Source organism: Drosophila mauritiana, chromosome 3R (assembly GCF_004382145.1).
Source record: "Drosophila mauritiana strain mau12 chromosome 3R, ASM438214v1, whole genome shotgun sequence".
NCBI classification, from domain to species: Eukaryota; Metazoa; Arthropoda; class Insecta; order Diptera; family Drosophilidae; genus Drosophila; species Drosophila mauritiana.
Window position 1 is genome coordinate 24,575,145 of NC_046670.1, and position 17,458 is coordinate 24,592,602.

The following is a 17,458-nucleotide window of genomic DNA, read 5'->3' on the forward strand; positions in this document are numbered from 1 at the left end:
GACAAGTTGATCTGCAGAACAAGTTACTCACGCAATCTTGATTGCAATTATGTAATTCGAAATTCCTACTAATTAAACCAACATTTCGCCTAATCGTATTTGCACTCGAAACAATCGAAATCAATAAGCTCAAGATCGTGGTATTGGAAATATGTTAGCCTGTTGAGTGTTTGTAAGTAATGCGTAATTTATTTTTAATAAAATTTAACACAATTTTCTAGATGCATAACTTTAGGTGGGTAAATAATTACTAAATTCCAAATATATAAATTTAAAAGCCTGAGTTCGATTAAAATCTCAAGGAAATTCGCTATACTGAATCGATTTGTTTTGCCCAATAAGTTACGCCTATAAAAGTCAGCATTTGGCCACACGGCCTACACAAATGAGGTTGGCCATCATCTGCGCGGTCATCCTGGCCATCTGTGCCATTGTGGCATCCGGTCAAAAAGGAAGATGGAAAGGGTACAAGGACGAGGAAAGGGGGAAAAGAAGGTACTGGAAGAAGGTCAGTAATGCGGAATCGATCGTTGGAAATGAAATAAACAGAAACGCGTGAAATGATCTAACTTTGACCAAATCGAAAATATCTAAATAAAACATCTAAATGAAAGTATTCTCTTTTATTTGCAATCTCAGGCAATGCAAATTAATTCGATTTATTCGAAAAAAAAAACTTGGCTAACTAAAATAAGGCTAATATTTCTATTCTTAACCATTTCCATTTTTCGAAACTTAGTAAAAAGAAAAGGGATTGGAAAAAGTAAAATGGATGGAATAAACAAAATTGATTTAAGAAGAGATACAAATTTTTGACACTTAAAAGTGAATTTTTAATCATAGTTAATAATTATTTAATTAAATAGAAAGTTCGTGTGACAACTGGGTTAGTTGGTGTTTAATCTAAATGGCAGCACCATAATCCATAGCGAATTATTTAGATCCACTTAGATGGTGTTGGATATTTAAGGCGGCCAATAGAAGCCCATTTAACCAAAATGAAGTTACTAATCCTATTCTTAGCCGCATTGGGCGCAGCTTCCGCACGAATGAGGGGACATACTGTCAAAGGCTGATGAGGATGACCAAGTGAATCACCAGCTAAGCCAAGGATATGAATTCTCTAAGGAAATCAAATAAACTTGCATGCTCTAAAATCAGTTTCAGCAGAATCATTAATCCATCATTAGGCAGGACCATAGTGAACGTGAATTAAACGTTAGATTAGATTAGGAATTTACCAGAGGCACATTATGTAGCTGATTTAATTTAAATAATCCCGCCAAAAAGTGTTCTATGCGCAGTGTGACCATATGAAGACATATTTTATACTGGCACAAGAAAGTAAACAAAACATGGAAGTGAACTCCAAACTTAGGGATCTGATTTTGAACACCCACGTGCCTTTGGTACTGGACCAGTTTCCTCTGAAATGGGCGTGCTTCGAGGGATCCCTCCACGACTGGTGCAAGCGATTCGACCAGGAGGCCACCTGTTTGCCAGCCTTCGAGCTGATGGACTTGGCGGACAGTAGTACGCCGCAGTGGGAGCGAAAGCGGACCAAATCCTGTCAGCAGCTTAACATGGAGCAATTCCTGCGGAAATACGATGTGCTAAAGGAGGAGCACACCCACTGGACGGCGTACCAGTACAAGAAAGCCGACGAAGTGCCACTTAGTTGCCGGAGCGGCATCGATTTCTCCAGCTTCGGCTTCCCGGACAACGGCAACGACTACCGCTTCTGGCTGGGATCGGAGCAGGCCAACACACCGTGTCACTACGACACCTTTGGCGTGAACATAGTGGTGCAGGTGCATGGCTGCAAGTCGTGGCTGCTCTTTCCGCCCGAGACGCCGCTGCAGAGCACCAGGATACCCTACGAGGAGACCAGTGTCTACTGTCTGGAGAACTTTTACGCCCCGGATCCGGCAAAGATTCAGAGCTACGAGCATCTTAGCCGACAGGCCTATCACTGCAACCTGCAGCCGGGCGACGTACTAATCGTGCCGCGTAACTGGTGGCACTACGTTGAGGCCAAGTCCACGTCGCTGAGTGTCAACTACTGGGTGCCGCTAAAGGTGGACGTGGACCTGATGTTGGACGAGTTTCTGGTCATGCACATCGTGGAGAGCTTTGTCAGGGGGGAGAGCAATCAAGTTAAGCAGTATCTGCTCAATCCTAACCAGCTGGATAACGTGTCTACCAAGCCCAGCGATCTCTTTGCCCAGTTCGAGCAGGCGGTGCAGAACTTAGAGAGTGGCCAGAGCACCCGACAGCTCTACGATACCGACTACATCAGCCAAGCGGATTGGAAAACTTTGTTGAACAGTATCAACCTTTCAGTCCGCCCTTTGGAAGTGATGCCCCACGAGGAGTACAAACTGCTCCTCAACGCCAACTCCAAGAGATTCCGAGCAACTGCCAACCCACCGGAGACAACTCCTATTAGTTCCACTTGTGAGCTTCTAGTGAGCAGCATGTGTGATCCACGCGTAATTGCCGAAATGAAGCGCGAGTTCTTCCGCAGACTAGGAAAAAGTAACTCCCTCTAGCTTAACACACGTGTCTAGGGTAAGAACGTTTACTGTGATACGTGATAATATTGTTGCATATATGAGATTAAAATCCAATAAGCCATCAACATGTATGATACAATTTCCAAACAGAACCAGAACACGGAGCATTAAATGCCGAATACCACCCATCTTGTCTGTCCACCATCCAGACTCATCTGAGGCTCTGCCATGCGATTGACCCTTGGGCGGAACATAGTGTGCACATGTGGACATGAACTTGATTACAGCTACAGCGCCATTTACCAGCCAGGTGGCTTCTGGTTGGGATATCCGCCCTGCTGGTTGGCATAACTGCCCGGGTATGTTCCGTAGTGGCCGGGTGGAGGTCCCTGCGGGAATCCCTGGTACTGATAGTCTGCAGAAGATGATCAGCCTTATTGAAGATTCAATTTAAGCGGCGATGTTTACTTACTACCAGGATACGGCAAGGTGGCGTATGGATTGAAGCTCTGCGGCATCGGAGCGGGCACGTAGGCGGGGTAGGGCACACCTGGTTGGGCTCCATATGGAATGGGCATGCCTTGCACTTGGGCCGGATACGGCATGTTGGCCGTTGATGCGGCAGGTGGCACACTGGGTGCGGAGCCAGGTGGAATATCTGAAAGAAATGGACGATTTCTATACTCTGTTTAGATAGGCTTAAGATGCTTCACTTACCGCTGCCACTGCCCGATGTGGATGCATAGTGCGAGGGCAGGGCCGGGGTGGCCGGACAAGCCTGGCGGCTGGACTCTGTGGTCAAGTCCTTGAGCAGCTCCTCCTTTTCTGTCTTGCGGGCGAACACAAAGTCGCTGATCTTGTTCTGGAACACAACCAGCAACTGCGTGAGGTCGTTGTAGAACTTGGTGCCCTCCTGCAGATTTCCAGAAAGTTCAATGTAGCTATCGAAGGCGGTTGCTAGCTCCTGGTATAAAGTATCCCGCGAGCTGCCGCAGCTACCCGTTTCAGAGACAAAGGCACCATGGGCGCTCTGGATCTCGGTGACCAAGGACTGCTGACGCTCCACGCTCTCGCGCACCTGCTGCTGCAGGGGATTGAGCACTTGGCCAATACGAGCCAACGAAAGGGCGGGCTCGTCAATAGCACCATCCTTTTGCAGCGCAATCAAAAACTCGTCCTTCATGTTGAACGTGGCCCCCTTCAGCTCGGACTCAATGGCCTCACGCTCCGCCTTAATGGTCTCCACGTCGTCCATCAGCTTCTTAAGACGCTGCACGCTGGAACAGTTGGGGTCCACACTGCCGCTGGCCGAGGGCAGAGACTGTTGGATTTGATCGGGTGGCAAAGACAGGAGTTGGATGCCCTTCTGGTTGGCCTCAAACTTCTGGCGGACCACCTTGTCGGCTTCGATGGCATTGGTGATGACTTCGCGATACTTCTTCGCGTTGGTGCGGAACATCTCTGTTAGCTTTTCGGAGCTGATGCGAGTCCAACGCTCCTTGAACTGTGCCCGCAACTGGTTATCGGAGTCGCGTTCTTCGTCCAAGAGCCGCTCGGTTTCGTCGAGGATCTCGCGGTTGCGGTTCAGTAGCTCGGGAAGATCCTTAAGCATCGTCTGCACATTCTCAATGCCGCCCTTCTGGCGAACTTCATTGGCCTTTTCCTTTAGCGACGGTGGTAGCCCACTGTTGCCATCGGCTGTCTCCACGGCCGCTGGAAGATTCAAGCTGGCCAAAACGGCGTTCAGAGTCTGGGTGGCCTCACGCAACTTCATGATCTCCACATTGACGATCTCATTGCGGCGCATATCGGAGGCGGTGAGAGCACGATGAAGCTCCACGGGCACTAGGCTGCTGAATATATCCTTAAAGTTGGCAGCCATGGGGACAGGAATGGGAAGTGGCTTCGCCAACTGGGCTTTTCCAGGAGAGGTCAAGGTGCTCAGCTCTGGTATGATCTCGTTGTAGATGAACTCGTTGTCCTTGGTGGACTCGGCCAAGTTGCGCTTGGCGCGGCTAAAGTATTCATCCAAGTAGGTCTCATTTCCGCCACGCGTCTGAGCCGCCTTGAAAAGATCAATGGCGTTGCGCAAGCGAGCAATCTCCTCGCCAATCTTCTTGGCGGCACGGCACACCAGACTCTGGTACAACTGGGTAAGGGCATGGAAGCCCGCCTGCTTTCCAGCAATCGTAGGTATCCACTCCTTCTCCCACAGGCTGCGCACAGACTCCTTTTGCATGGCGCGCAGCACATCGGCGTAGGACTCCTCCGCCTGGCAGCAAAGCTTGGCGATGATCTGGTCCTTCATGTTATCTGGTGGAATATAAAAACTAAAAATTGTTAGACCTCTATTCATAGCGGAAGTTTTGTTAAATGGAATGATTCATTTCAATTGTTCTTATCACAGCATTTAAAAGGAAATAACAGGGTATTGTCCCCGCGTATCAAAAGTAATATCTTCGGATAATCTTATTACATTGCATTGACTACTTTTATATGGCTGTCTTCGTACTCGACTTCTATTTATACGCTTTTAACTGATAAAATAGTTTATCGCCGAATGTAAACAACGAAATGTTGCTCATAGATAAGCATTTAAATGTGAACGGTGGCAGTGCTCTTGTGTGAATAAAGTCTACATACCCTTAATTGACTTCAGAATGAAAACCTCCTGTGCCTGGGCGACCATCAGAGCCTGCAGCACGGTCAGCGTATCCTGGCTGAGATCGGGCGTGGGTTCCGAGGGCACTGCGGCCGGCGTGGCTCCCTTCAAGTACTGAAAGATGCCGGCGCTCTGCTGGAGCAGTTTGATGGTCAGCTTAAGGCCGTCATCCGAATCCAGGGGCTGGTTGGCAGCGATGTTGCTCTGCAGGGCGGCAATGTTGAAGAGCACGCAGACCTTCTCGTAGAGCAAGGAGGTGTGAGCTGTGGATGGGGGACGCCGTGGTGTTAGTGGTGAAATATACTGGACACACGGCAATGAATCACTCACTCAGGCTGATCTTGCCGCCGAATATGGAGCCCTTGTCGAAGGCATCCTTCCACTTAAAGGGTATCTGCAGTTCGCTAACTGATATCTTGGTCTCCAGCGCACAAATCTGGTCATAGTAGCTGGAAATACAGAGGAGGCAACCAAACCCGGAGGCAAAACAATTAGTTAACGACTACGTCATCCGAGAGCTTGTTTATGTCTGACCACCACACCAATACAGAAGCACCAGGTGGTATCGAATCGAATGGAATGGGTGTGATTAGCTGCTTTTTTGTGCGGGTGACTCATCGGGAGATCCCCGGAAGAAGGCCACAAAGACTTGGTGGTACTTACGCGTACACAATCTCCAACGAAGCCTCGTACTTTTCAAAGAATTTCCAAATCGCCGTATTGCGTTGTTTCGAAAATTCGTTGACGGCCTCTGCGTACTTGCTCTTCTCCTCCTCCGATGCCCCGTTGTAGGTGCTCTGGATGAGATTGTTCAGCGGCTTGATCACATCCACCTCCGACGGCTTCTTCAGCGGCACGCCCAGAAACTTCGACATATTTTCCTGTTCTGCGGAGTCTGCTTCTTGTCCGATTTCTGATTCCGAGTGATATTAATTAACCGTCTGTCGCTCTATTCGAAATCCGCTTTGCGCTCTCTTTCCTTCCCCTACAACAGCTGGCCAGCGATGTCCAGCCTTCGATACCGTTTTCGATAACCACTCAAGAAATACTAAGGATTTAGTCTTATACTTTTTAAAGGTCCATTTTTATCAATGGTGCTTAATATTGTAAAGTATTAAAAAAAACTGTGATAGAATATGTTTTCTTTTTATTATTAATATGAACCGGTAACTACCAGAGCTGCCACTACTTCAATACGTAAGCACATTGCTTACGCTCCTCGCCCTGTCGTTACGTTTCAAGCGGTGTGGCATCACTGCGGCGAGAGAAAGGTAACCCTAGACTTTCTATTTTCTGATTGCGTTGTTGTCGAGAAAATTGTGCGAAATTATTGGTTTTTCTGCAGAATTTACCCCAACAACGAGCACGCTTACTAGAGTAGTTAGGCCTTGTCAGGAATTCGCACGTGAGTTAATATACGGAGCTCTGGCTCTGCTATCCAAGTGACATCAAGAATCCCGTTCTATGTCATTCCGCAGAAGAAGCAGCAGCAGCAGTAGCGAGGCAGAAAACCGAGGAGACCCCGCGATGGCCGAAGTGGAGAAACCAACGGCGGCCACTCCCCCGACCGACATCCCCCAGGCCACGGCTGCACCTGCCAGCGAGGTGCCAGTGGCTGTAACGCCCACAGCGGATGCCACCGTGGACGTCGAGCCGGGCACCTCACCCACCCAGGAGCCCAACTCCAATTCGCATCCGCACGACTCCGAGTACGACACGGCCAGTGATCTGGAGGGCGGAGAGGACTATGACGACGAGGAGAGTGCCAGCGGCAGCGCAAGTGGCAGTGGGAGCGAGGAGGAATCTGAGACGGACGACGAGGACGAGGAGGGGGGCAGCGAAACGGATGATGGCGACGGGGAGCAAGCGATGGACCGCTCCGTCGCCGACAGTGAGGCCCAGAAGAAGGTGGACGAGGACCGCAGCAATCCGCAGTACATCCCCAAGCGGGGCACTTTCTACGAGCACGACGACCGAACGGCAGAGACCGAGGGAGAAATCCTGACCGAACCCGAAAACGGTGCTGGCCAGGCGGCGGCGGAGCCAAATGGCGAACTCAATGGACTTGCGGCAGCCGGTGCCACGCCGACTGGCCAAACGCCACAGATCTCACAGGCATCAAAGACCATGCGAAAATGGCAGCCAGCTTCAGGCGGTGATCGCTGGTCTCACGATCGATTCGATTTCACGGAGCAGGCTCCCAAATCCCGTGCAGAGTTGCTGCAAACATACGGCTACGACATTAGAAACGAGGACGCACCGCCCAGAGCCAGACGTCGCCGGCGATATACGCGTGGCCCTAGTAAATACTCAAGAAACTGGGAGGACGAGCAGGCCTACCTCAAAGCCAGCAATAAGGAGCGCAAGCCGCCGCGGCCACAGGACTTCCCGGCGCTCAACGAAAGAAAGCCACGTGGTCCACGGACATCATCCTCGCGTGAGGAAAAGGAAAACCGACGGTCCGTAGGGGCTGGAGGCTTGGTTCCAGAGAAGCAACAGCCCTTGGCCAGTGGCTCCAATCCTCACAGATCCCAGGAGCGTGAACGGGAGAGGGAAAGAGAGCGGGAACGTGATCGAGAGCCCAAGAATCGCAACTTTGGGCGGATGAACGGCGGCCCCGGACGTCAGAATGGCATGGAGTTTAAGAAGAACAGCCGTGGACAGCAGCCACGAGAGCGGGAGCGGGGACCAGACCAACTGGACAACCGTAACCAGAAGCCAACCACTCCACGCTCCAACCAACAACAACAACAGCAGCAGCAACCTCAGCATCAGCAACAGCCACAGCAGCAACGACAGCCGTCCCAGCCGCAGCAGTCTCCACAGACGCCGCTTTCCACGTCAAACCTTTCGCAGCGGCTTCAGCAGGTGCAGCAACGCAACGATCCCAGCCATGTGGGCAGTGTCCAGATGCATTCTCTTGCTAGCCAAAATCAGGCGCCTCAGCAGCAGCAGCAGCCACTGCATCAGGAACAACGAAATGCGCCCAAGCGGTATTCCAGCTTGCGTCGCTCCCAGCAGGAGGCATCACAGCATTTGGCTGAGCAGCAGCAACAGCAGATGCAGCAGCAGTTGCATCTTCAACAGCAACAGCAGCAGCAACAATCGCAGATCATGATTCAGGACCCCCATGTTCTGATGCAGATCGCCTATCAGCAACAGGAGCTGCAGGCCCAACTGCAGACCATGCAACTGGGACCACCTACTGCCGCAGGAGCAGTTCCAACACCACCAAAGCCACATGCCCCGCCGGCAGCCGCATATCCGCAAGCACAGGCGGCACCGTACTATGTGACCGGAACGGAGCCAGTTCCAGTGCCCGTGCCCCAGGCACCGTATGTGAATCCGGCCAGTGCCGCTTACTTGCCAACCACTCCGGCTGCCGTGGCGTACGCCCAAGCAGGGCCTCCGGTTGTAACACAACCCACACCGCCGCCCGCTCAGGCACCGCCCGCAACGCAGCCGGCTCAGCCGTATCAGAACTATAACACGGTCGGTGGCACAACCTACTTTGTGCCGCCGGCTCAAACCACTAGCCGACCAAGTGCTCTGCCCCAGCGTCGTCCCACCAACGCAATTCCCATTCTCCCGCCCTCCGAAAAGCATAAGGCCAAGGGTGGGGCCAAGGAGGAGGGCATCTCGGACAACATAGATCACATCATTGACAACATGTTCGTGCAGCGACCTTCGGCCTTCCAGGCCACCGGCGAAGGCGCCACTCCAGGTGGGGGAACAAAGGACGAGGCGGCAGCTACACCACCGGCTACCGAGCAGAACCTTCAGCCAGTTCCGGCCACTGGGCAGGAATGAGTGCAGGCGTACGCCGGCTTGCCGCCACAGCAGCAGCAGAGACGAGGCCAACGGATAGCGCCGCCGCCCTCCTCCGGCTACTCAATGCTGCAGCCGCACGCTGGCTACTATCGACCTCCTCCCCCGCCGCACTAGTGCGAACGGTCAGCTCCTAACTCAGCTCATCCGACGATTTTTTTTCCTCATTCTGTCCTCGGGTCTGCGACTCCGATGTACTGCATAAATAGAGAAACGCAGTGAGAACCACTTGTAATTAGCATTTAGCTCCCAGATAATCGAACTTACTAACGAAAAGTTTTCGTATATAGACGAGTATATATATATTGTAATTCGGCGCAAGCTCCAATTAATTTGTACGTAGTATCTAGGGCCGGCTAATGTATTGAAGCGGCTGGGCGCTTAGCTTATTTAGCGCATTTTAGTTGAAACAGAAGAATTACCGAGAGAAATGTATTTGCATAAACTAATCGATCATTGAATTTAAATAAACGTTTAACACGAAGTTACAAATGCTGCACACACTAACTTACAAACTACCTACAAAGTCCGCGTTTTCACTTAGTTTCCGATCAAAGGTGGGTTGGACTAGGGATCCAATTTCAAACAAAATATATTTAAATTTTACTGTTCGTTAAAATCTAGGTAATTGTGCTAATTAAAACAAAAAGGAAAGGAATCCAAAAATCTACTTTCTGATCGGAACTAAACACGAGAACTGAATTTCGATGACGACATAAAGTAAGATTAGATCTTTTCTTAATACTAGATGAGCTTTTCATAGCTTGGATTCCTTGGCCAACTGTTCCAGGAGAACGCTGATGCGGCGGAATGAGTCCTTGAAAATGTCGTTGAACTTGCGAGCGCTTGTCTTCATGCTATCCCGATAGGCGGTGGTATTAATGAACACACTAGAATGTACGACATTAAAGAACAACTTCAAGATAATGGAGTAGTGTCTAGCTTACGCTTCAGAGGTGATGGAGTAGAAGACGCCGTAGCCATCGAAGACCATGGGCGCCACGAAACCAACGTTGGCTGTGAAGCCCAGCGTGCTGGACGAGAGCACAAAGTTGCCTCCTCCGCCACTTTTGGTGTACATCGGATCGTCGTAGAAGGCGGGAATGTCCATTTTGCTTTCATACGCCGCGCACCACAGGCCAAACAAGTGCCTATCGATGCCGTGTCCCTTGCGCGCCTCGTTCATGAAGTGCTTGTGCTCATCGACTGCCCTACGGAACGCCCTGGCCAGTGACATATCGCCAACCTGCTTGTTGGAGGACGCCCTCAGGAAATCCGCCACAGCGGCAGTGCAGGATCGCAGGGTCTCTGTTCGTCCATTGTAGTACTGTCGCATCAGAGCGGTCTCATATGTGGGAGCAATTCTGTTGGATATCCATGGAGTAATAGTGCTGTTTTGTTAGTCCAGAGGAGAACTCACTCTTTATGCATTTGGTAGTAGGCCCACTGCATCACCACCTGAACAAAGGAGTCTGGATGCAGTCGATGGGTTTTCATAAAGTCCTTGCCATAGTCATCGAACGCAGTGAAGGTCACAGTAACGTCAATACCCTAAGGATGCCATATACAAAAGGATGAACTAGTTCAATAACAGGTTTTGGAAAAAGACGTTTTGCCTACCCTATCATCAATATCCTTCTGCACGCGCTTGATCTCGCTTTTGAGCGAATCATCCAGCTGGAAGTGCAGTTCCTTGACCTCCAAAACATTGCCTTTTTCGGCCTCTGCCCAGTCTGGCTCTGGCACCTCCAGGAAGCTCAGTTGCATGAAGGTGGCGTAACTTATGCTGACCGTGCCATCGTAGCAGCTGTGCTCACCCGTCCAGTTGCAGCGTCCGTTGCGGAAGGCGATGATGCTGCTGCTGCGGTCTGCCCAGCGGGAATGGAGATCACCGTAGAGACCCAGCTGGCAGGACTCCTCGTAGTCCTTTGGAGATTGCTCGTACCAGCAAATCTCCATGCATGCGCTCTCCACCAGAAGCAGCGTCTCCTTGTTTGCGACTGAGATTTCCCTCAACCGGTTGCGGTTGCGTGCCCACGTGGAGCGTTCGTCATGACTCAGGGTGGGCACACAATCGCCCAACGGCTCGTAGTCGAGGATGCTGCGCACTCTTTGCAGGGCCACAAGGATTTCGGGAGCCGAGAGGATAGTGTCGTCCTCGTGCACACAATCGAAGATGAACTGGCGTCCCTTGCCGGAAATAAGCATGTGACTCGGCGTTTTGCCCTCATCCTTGGTGAGAAAATGCTTCTCTATATGATCCTGCTCCTCGCCTGGCACGCGGCACGTGGAGAAGAAGTGCTTGTACAGCGCGGAGGAGTACTTTATTTTGCCGCCGTTCGAGGAGAGCGGTTTGATGCTGGACTTTCTAGTCAGATCCCAAAACTCCAGCGAGTGGTGAATGTGGCGCGCCAGACTCTGCGAAAATCAATTAGGAAAAGTCAATTAGGAAACTTAAAACTTTGTTAGCAAGTGACAAGAAGATAGGATAACATAAAGTAAACTTCTTGACCTTGTTTTGTCGGTCCACTCACTTTCAGCATGTACTCCGGTGTCTCTGGCACGCCCACCATCTCCAATTGCGAGGGCATGACCATGAGCTGGTAGGGCAGCAGCGGCATTCGAATCAGATGATATCCATAGTCCTCCCACCAGGTGCCCAGCCAGTTCCTCATGCCGGCCGCCCGCTTCTTGAGCTGTTCGTGTAGCTGGGCTCCCACTCCGTTCTGGAACTCATCAATAGTCTTGCGGGCCTGGGCCAACTCCTCCTTGGAGCCGAATGACTGGATGCAGCTGTAGTAGCGCTCCATGGTGTCCCTAAGCTCCGGCAGCGGAAGCGAGGGTAAAGTCTCGTCGAAGTCGAAGGTGTTCTTATCATCCTTGCTCATGAAATATAGGCTAGCCCGGTCCATGGTGGTTTATCTGCGGGGGACACGTTGGAATCGTTGATATCAGTCTGCGTGTGTGGTGGTTTTCTATAGGCCTAAGTCAGATTAGTACAATAATCATATCGGGGGAATCGCTTTTGCGTTCGTCAGGTCCAAAGTTCACCCAATAAATTACCGAGTACATTCACATCGCAAATAAATAGATCTCATTTTATAAGTTAAACATTAAAATGGTGTGCAACTTAATATCACACCGCTATGAAAACTTAATGTGCAACTAAGCGGATTATGCGACAAGTTGAACGTAATCTTTCTTGGACTGCAGCTAGACGACTATCTCCACTAATCTGCTCAAGCTGGACAAAGTCCGGATTGAGGAGCTTTATAAATATTTATACTCCCGCTGCACTGGTGAAATCATAGGCGAATTTCTAGCCCACTGACCTTTGTACTCGCTGGAGAATTCACTTTTGCCGGAGACAACCGAACCGCCAGACTGCCGTTATACGACTGAATCCATAGGTTGGTTCCATACCACAGCACACCTCGCCGGAGGAGGAGCACTTGAATTATCGCACCGTGGGATCCGCCACCCGCGTCCACTGACTCAGTGCGATAATATATCACCCCAATCATTGCTATTGCAGACAGTCGGCCACCGATAAGGGCCGCTTTCATTTCAATTTCTATATAAATTTCTTGATAATATATTCCAGCCGACACACCCACACAAACCTTCGATGAGGCGGCAGTTGAATGTTGTGCCCGAACTTCAGTTTGCGATGCACTCGATCGAAATTAAAACGGTTCCGCAGCTATCAAGTTCATTAGGCTAGATAAGCAAACAAATTTATAGGTTAAACAATTATTTTTATTATTATTCTGCTGCGTTTTTGTTTACAAGCGGCGAAGACCCTATAGGAAATTGGCACGGCAAACAGCTGCGTGCAGCAGTTGCCACTCTTTTTTTTTCACCATTTGCTTATGCCGATAGTCACCACATTCTTATTACGTACAATTTAACATCGCAAAGCATCGTACCGCAATATATAATCCTCCCAGATTGATGCAATCAACTGCCATAAACGTACATCGTAAACGTTTATATGCGAATATTAATTAAAATTATTAATCAAGTAAGGCATTCAATGTGCTGTAATTATTTAAAACTGAAAAATTAACAAAGTTCATTACATCCATCCAAGCTGCTACCTATCTGGCAGCGTCATAGGCAGCTGAAACAGCTGACATCTGTCGAAATGAGTGAAAGAGACAGGCAGAAAGAATAGAAAGAAATTTGGGACGCTTGTTTTCTCAAGCGGCTTTATTAAATTTCTAATCCCAGCAAAAGGTGGAAATGCTGCCATCCACGGGTCTCTTTAAGGGCTTCTTGTGCCCATACTTTGACGGCCAGGATGCGGCGTCCTGCAAGCGCCCCTTTTGCCACTTTAAGCATGCTCGCAAAGGTTAGAGAATTACGTCCAGTTAATTTCACAAGAAATTCTATCCACTTTCGGTTTACAGACGAATTGGAGGCCGCTCCACCTGCGGAACCTCCTTCCGTGCCCAAGTACAAGCCGGCACCCAAGCTGCTCTCCCTTCCACTGCCCCAGATCACGCTATGTGCGCCCCGGAAGAAGTCTAATCTGGAGTACCACCCGGAGAAGCCGGCACTTGACGCATCGCCGGCAAAAAAGAAGCAGGAGGCGTCCGTGGACAGTGCTCCCAAATATGTGCCCGGCCAGCCATCTGCTACAAATGGTGAAGATTATGACGATTGGCAGGCGGTACTTGAAAAGGAAATTGATGAGCAGATGCAGGTGGAGATTGAGGAGCAAGTCCAGAATAACGACGAAGAAGAGAAGATAGATACGGTGGCTGAAAACAAGGAGGACGAGGAGAATGAGCAACTGACGGATCCTAGGGATAGCCACAAAAAGGAACGAAAGTCCAGCAAAGAGCGAGAAAAGGATATAGAAAAAAAGAAGATCAGAGATCTGGAAAAGGATCGGGACCGGGAACGGGATCGGGACCGGGACCGGGAACGGGATCGGGACCGGGACCGGGAAAAAGACAAAGATAAGAGCAAGGATAGAAACAGAGAGAAGGAAAAAAAGGACAGGGATAAGCGAAAGTCCTCCCACAGCGACAAGGAGCGCTCCAAGGAGGGGAATACGTCGAGCTCAAGTTCCTCTAAGCACAAGTCTTCATCTAGCTCCTCTTCCAGCAAAAAGTCATCCAGCAGCGATAAGCACCGCGACGAAAAAAGTTCCAGTAGCAGGCACAAAAGCAGTTCCTCATCATCCGCCTCGAAGAGTCATCATCACAAATCTAGTTCCTCGAGTTCACAGTCCAAATCTAAGAGGAGCTCGTCATCCAGCAAAAGCACTAGCACTTCGAAGAGCGAAACGGAGGCGGATAAAGAGACTGAAGCAGCTGCACTGACAACGGCAGAACCGATGGATGATCTGGATGACATGGACTTTGATTTTGAAGCAGACACCTCGGAAGGAGAAATTGTACGCCAGTGTGAAATGATTTTTGACGAGATGGAAAAGAAATTTGCGCAGATGCACAAGGACGAAAGCGGCGACGCCAACCCGGAGAGTTCTCGCAAGCGCAAAGCTCCTTCTCCGGACATTGATACCTTCACCGAGGCGGCCACAGCGGCTCTGCAAAAGCGCCGGGTGGCCCACGAGAATGCTGACAAGATCAAGCCACATTTGGCTCCTTCGGTGGCGATGCACAAACCCAATCACGTCCGTAATGCCATGCAGGCGATCTTCAACCGCCGAGCGGAGCTGCGGCGCCAGGAGAAGCTGAAAGCGGAAGCCTCAGCGGAGCAGATACGTCAGGCACAGGAGCGGGTGCGCCAAGCGCAGGAGGAACTCCGTCAGGCCAAGGTCAACTCCAACCTGACGCCCCTTATTTCGCGAAGTGCTCTGACCCCACCAGTGCGTTCAGGTGAGCATACCACATTGGAATATATAATAATTCAAATTCAAATAATTTTGTTTACCAGCTCGCAGCATAGCACCTGTGGCCAACATTGTGGCCATCGCTCGGGCCAAAAAAAAGATCGAGGAGCTGCAGGCCGAGAGAAAGCCAGCCTTCACGCCTGCACAATCCTTCAAGGGCGCAGGCCGTGTGGCTCACAAGCCCTCTGCTGCGCTAGACAAAGCGGCTCCTGTGTCCAACGCGGAGAAGCCAACCGTTCTAGATCCCAGCAGCTCCAAGATATCTTACAACGTGCGCATTCAGTATTATGAGATGATGGTAAGGCACTGCACCGTCATCTATCCGCAGCTGGCAGATGCCTGGGAGCGCGCCCAGGTGGAGGAGTTGGCCGTCTTCAAGAAGTGCAACACGCCTGCCATCTACAAGAACAGCTGCATGCTGGCGATTAACAAGCTCCGCAAGGAGGCCTTAGAGGCGGGAAACAAGCCGAGCGTGGCCTGCAAGACCGTGTCGCACGAGATGATGCTGGGCGGCAAGCGGGCGCTCACCACATCCTGGAGCGTAGAGAAAAAGGGGTGGGTTTGTATACTAAACTATAGTTATTGTCTATATGCAAATTATAAGATGAAATTCGCTTAATTGTAAATACTGCCACTGGCCACAAGCATAAACATAAACATAAACATAAACATAATTTCTCCTTATGACTTCACATTTCTTCCTGGAAGTCATGAATGTTAACTTTTATGACATTTGCACGTATTTCTAACATCTCAATTGCATATAAAAAGTTTTTAAAATCTTTACCCTAACAAATATTTAACATATATCTGTTGCAGAAAACTGAGCTCCTTGGGCAACGGAGAACCTTTCGATGCTTTAGACCCTGAGAAAGCTTACCAAATGGTCTTCGATCTTCGCCTGACGGAAGAGCAGCTGGTGGAGAACGGCTATCCGCGTCCGGGCGATAAGCGCGGATCCGCAGTGATACGCGCCTGCCGGCCCAACCGTCGTCCCAACCAGAAAGAGCGCTACTGTTCCCGCTGCGGCAAGGTATTCAGCTTGGACATATACGAGCACCAGGGCTATGACATGTGCAACTACCATCCGAAAAGCACGGGATATCGACGAGGATTCACGGACCACCAGCATCGCTGCTGCCAGCAGCCGGCAGGCACTCCGGGCTGCAACTATGCCAACTACCATGTCAGCGACTATTACGATCCGGAAAAGCTCACCTGCTTCGTGAAGACGATCGAACGGGGTGAAGACTTTGTGCCCACCAAGAAGGACATATATGCACTGGATTGCGAGATGTGCTACACCACACACGGAATAGAGTTAACCCGCGTTACGGTGGTGGACATAAATGGACGCAGCGTTTACGATGCTCTGGTCAAGCCGGACAACCAGATTGTGGACTACAATACGACGTGGGTGAATTTGGCTTTTCGGTTGTTTCGTATTAATCTGCAATGCTCTTACTTCAGCTACTCGGGCATCACGGAGGCGATGCTCTCCAATGAGACGCGTACCATACGCGACGTTCAGGCGGTGCTGATGTCCATGTTCCATGCCAAAACCGTGCTCGTTGGCCACAGCCTGGAGAGCGATCTGAAGGCACTCAAACTCATTCACGACGTTGTGGTGGACACGTCGGTGCTGTTTCCCCACAAGATGGGACCGCCAAAGAAGCGAGCTCTGAAGACACTGTGCATCGAAAACCTAAAGCGGATTATACAGGAGAGTGGTGAGTGTGTCTAGTCTTTTACTTTATTACTTGGCGTAAGAAGTTTATTGTAATTATTACATTTCTTTCTCCTACAGAGGCTGGCCACGACAGTGCCGAGGATGCCGAGGTGTGCATTCAGCTCATCAAGTACTATCTGCGCAACAAAATCAGTTGAGCTGCATCACGCACCATCGCAAGCATTCAGTTCAAAAGCATTAAGTACATCTGTTAATATGTATATCATGCCCATCAGAAATCAAAGCCTTAGCCTTAAACCTAACCATATATATATGTAAAATCAAACTGTATAAATATATCACAATGCGATGACGGCGAAAAGTAAGTAAAGCTTGCTTTAAATGCCAATTTAAAGTGATTTAAGCGTGGCACATGGAACTTAAAGAACGCTGGAAAGTATGCAACGGATTTGGCGAGTCCTTTCAAGAATTTCTTACCCCGGGCCTTCAACCAGGTGGTGTATTTGTCAATTTTTCTCTATTTTTGCCTTGCCCATTTTTCCTTGCGTTTTTTCCATTCTCTTCACTATCGATAACAATTCAATGAAAAGCAATTGGAAAGTTTTGTAAAGTTTTTTACCTGCCACCGCGTTACAAACTGTAATTGCAAGTTTCGTGCCTGACGCACATCACAGAATATTCGCCGCTGCCCTCGTGCCGCCCCCCAGTTGGTCGCCTTGTTTTTGTTGTTAATATTTAAATGTAATTTTAATCAGATTGCGGCGATACTTTATATTTTTCAATTATACTCGGCCTCGTCTGCTGGCCGTGGGCACCATCTGGATATTCCACTTCTTGTTGCTCCTCGCGGGCGCATGATTTTTCAATTTTAACGTTTTATAATTTTCCATTCTGTG

The 17,458-nt window shown here is 49.8% G+C and overlaps 6 protein-coding genes across 9 annotated transcripts; 4 read left to right on the forward strand and 2 right to left on the reverse strand.

The window, feature by feature from the left end:
• Positions 1-380: 380 nt before the first annotated feature.
• LOC117145085 lies at positions 381-613 on the forward strand. The gene has a single exon (XM_033310601.1). It carries the CDS (start codon positions 386-388, stop codon positions 557-559), a length of 174 nt encoding a protein of 57 aa, XP_033166492.1. The 5' UTR covers positions 381-385; the 3' UTR covers positions 560-613.
• A 730-nt stretch (positions 614-1,343) lies between these two features.
• Positions 1,344-2,641, forward strand: LOC117145943 (HSPB1-associated protein 1). The gene has a single exon (XM_033311823.1). It carries the CDS (start codon positions 1,356-1,358, stop codon positions 2,550-2,552), a length of 1,197 nt encoding a protein of 398 aa, XP_033167714.1. The 5' UTR covers positions 1,344-1,355; the 3' UTR covers positions 2,553-2,641.
• Positions 2,566-6,244, reverse strand: LOC117145942 (programmed cell death 6-interacting protein). Its single transcript, XM_033311820.1, has 6 exons — positions 5,842-6,244; positions 5,509-5,627; positions 5,160-5,441; positions 3,234-4,829; positions 2,989-3,174; positions 2,566-2,931 (listed from the first exon to the last, which is right to left on the reverse strand). Exons 1-6 carry the CDS (start codon positions 6,051-6,053, stop codon positions 2,816-2,818), a joined length of 2,511 nt encoding a protein of 836 aa, XP_033167711.1. The 5' UTR covers positions 6,054-6,244; the 3' UTR covers positions 2,566-2,815.
• Positions 6,245-6,642: 398 nt separating this feature from the next.
• LOC117145944 (protein CASC3) lies at positions 6,643-9,490 on the forward strand. The gene has a single exon (XM_033311824.1). The coding sequence runs from the start codon at positions 6,643-6,645 to the stop codon at positions 8,986-8,988; it is 2,346 nt and encodes a 781-aa protein (XP_033167715.1). The 3' UTR covers positions 8,989-9,490.
• Positions 9,290-12,819, reverse strand: LOC117145945 (peroxisomal carnitine O-octanoyltransferase). Of its 3 annotated transcripts, none has more exons than XM_033311825.1 (6): positions 12,630-12,819; positions 11,541-11,928; positions 10,627-11,424; positions 10,427-10,557; positions 9,954-10,370; positions 9,764-9,896 (listed from the first exon to the last, which is right to left on the reverse strand). In XM_033311825.1, the coding sequence occupies exons 2-6, from the start codon at positions 11,916-11,918 to the stop codon at positions 9,764-9,766; spliced, it is 1,857 nt and encodes a 618-aa protein (XP_033167716.1). In that variant the 5' UTR covers positions 11,919-11,928; positions 12,630-12,819. The 3 variants fall into 3 exon arrangements, with proteins under 3 accessions (XP_033167718.1, XP_033167716.1, XP_033167717.1); XM_033311826.1 differs by lacking the exon at positions 12,630-12,819 and adding an exon at positions 12,339-12,435; XM_033311827.1 differs by lacking the exon at positions 12,630-12,819 and having other exon boundaries at positions 9,290-9,896; positions 11,541-11,918.
• A 331-nt stretch (positions 12,820-13,150) lies between these two features.
• LOC117143972 (RNA exonuclease 1 homolog) lies at positions 13,151-16,923 on the forward strand. Of its 2 annotated transcripts, XM_033308908.1 has the most exons (7): positions 13,151-13,360; positions 13,419-13,909; positions 13,946-14,858; positions 14,917-15,427; positions 15,692-16,285; positions 16,343-16,602; positions 16,680-16,923. In XM_033308908.1, exons 1-7 carry the CDS (start codon positions 13,252-13,254, stop codon positions 16,757-16,759), a joined length of 2,958 nt encoding a protein of 985 aa, XP_033164799.1. In that variant the 5' UTR covers positions 13,151-13,251; the 3' UTR covers positions 16,760-16,923. The 2 variants fall into 2 exon arrangements, with proteins under 2 accessions (XP_033164799.1, XP_033164798.1); XM_033308907.1 differs by having other exon boundaries at positions 13,419-14,858.
• Positions 16,924-17,458: the final 535 nt, after the last annotated feature.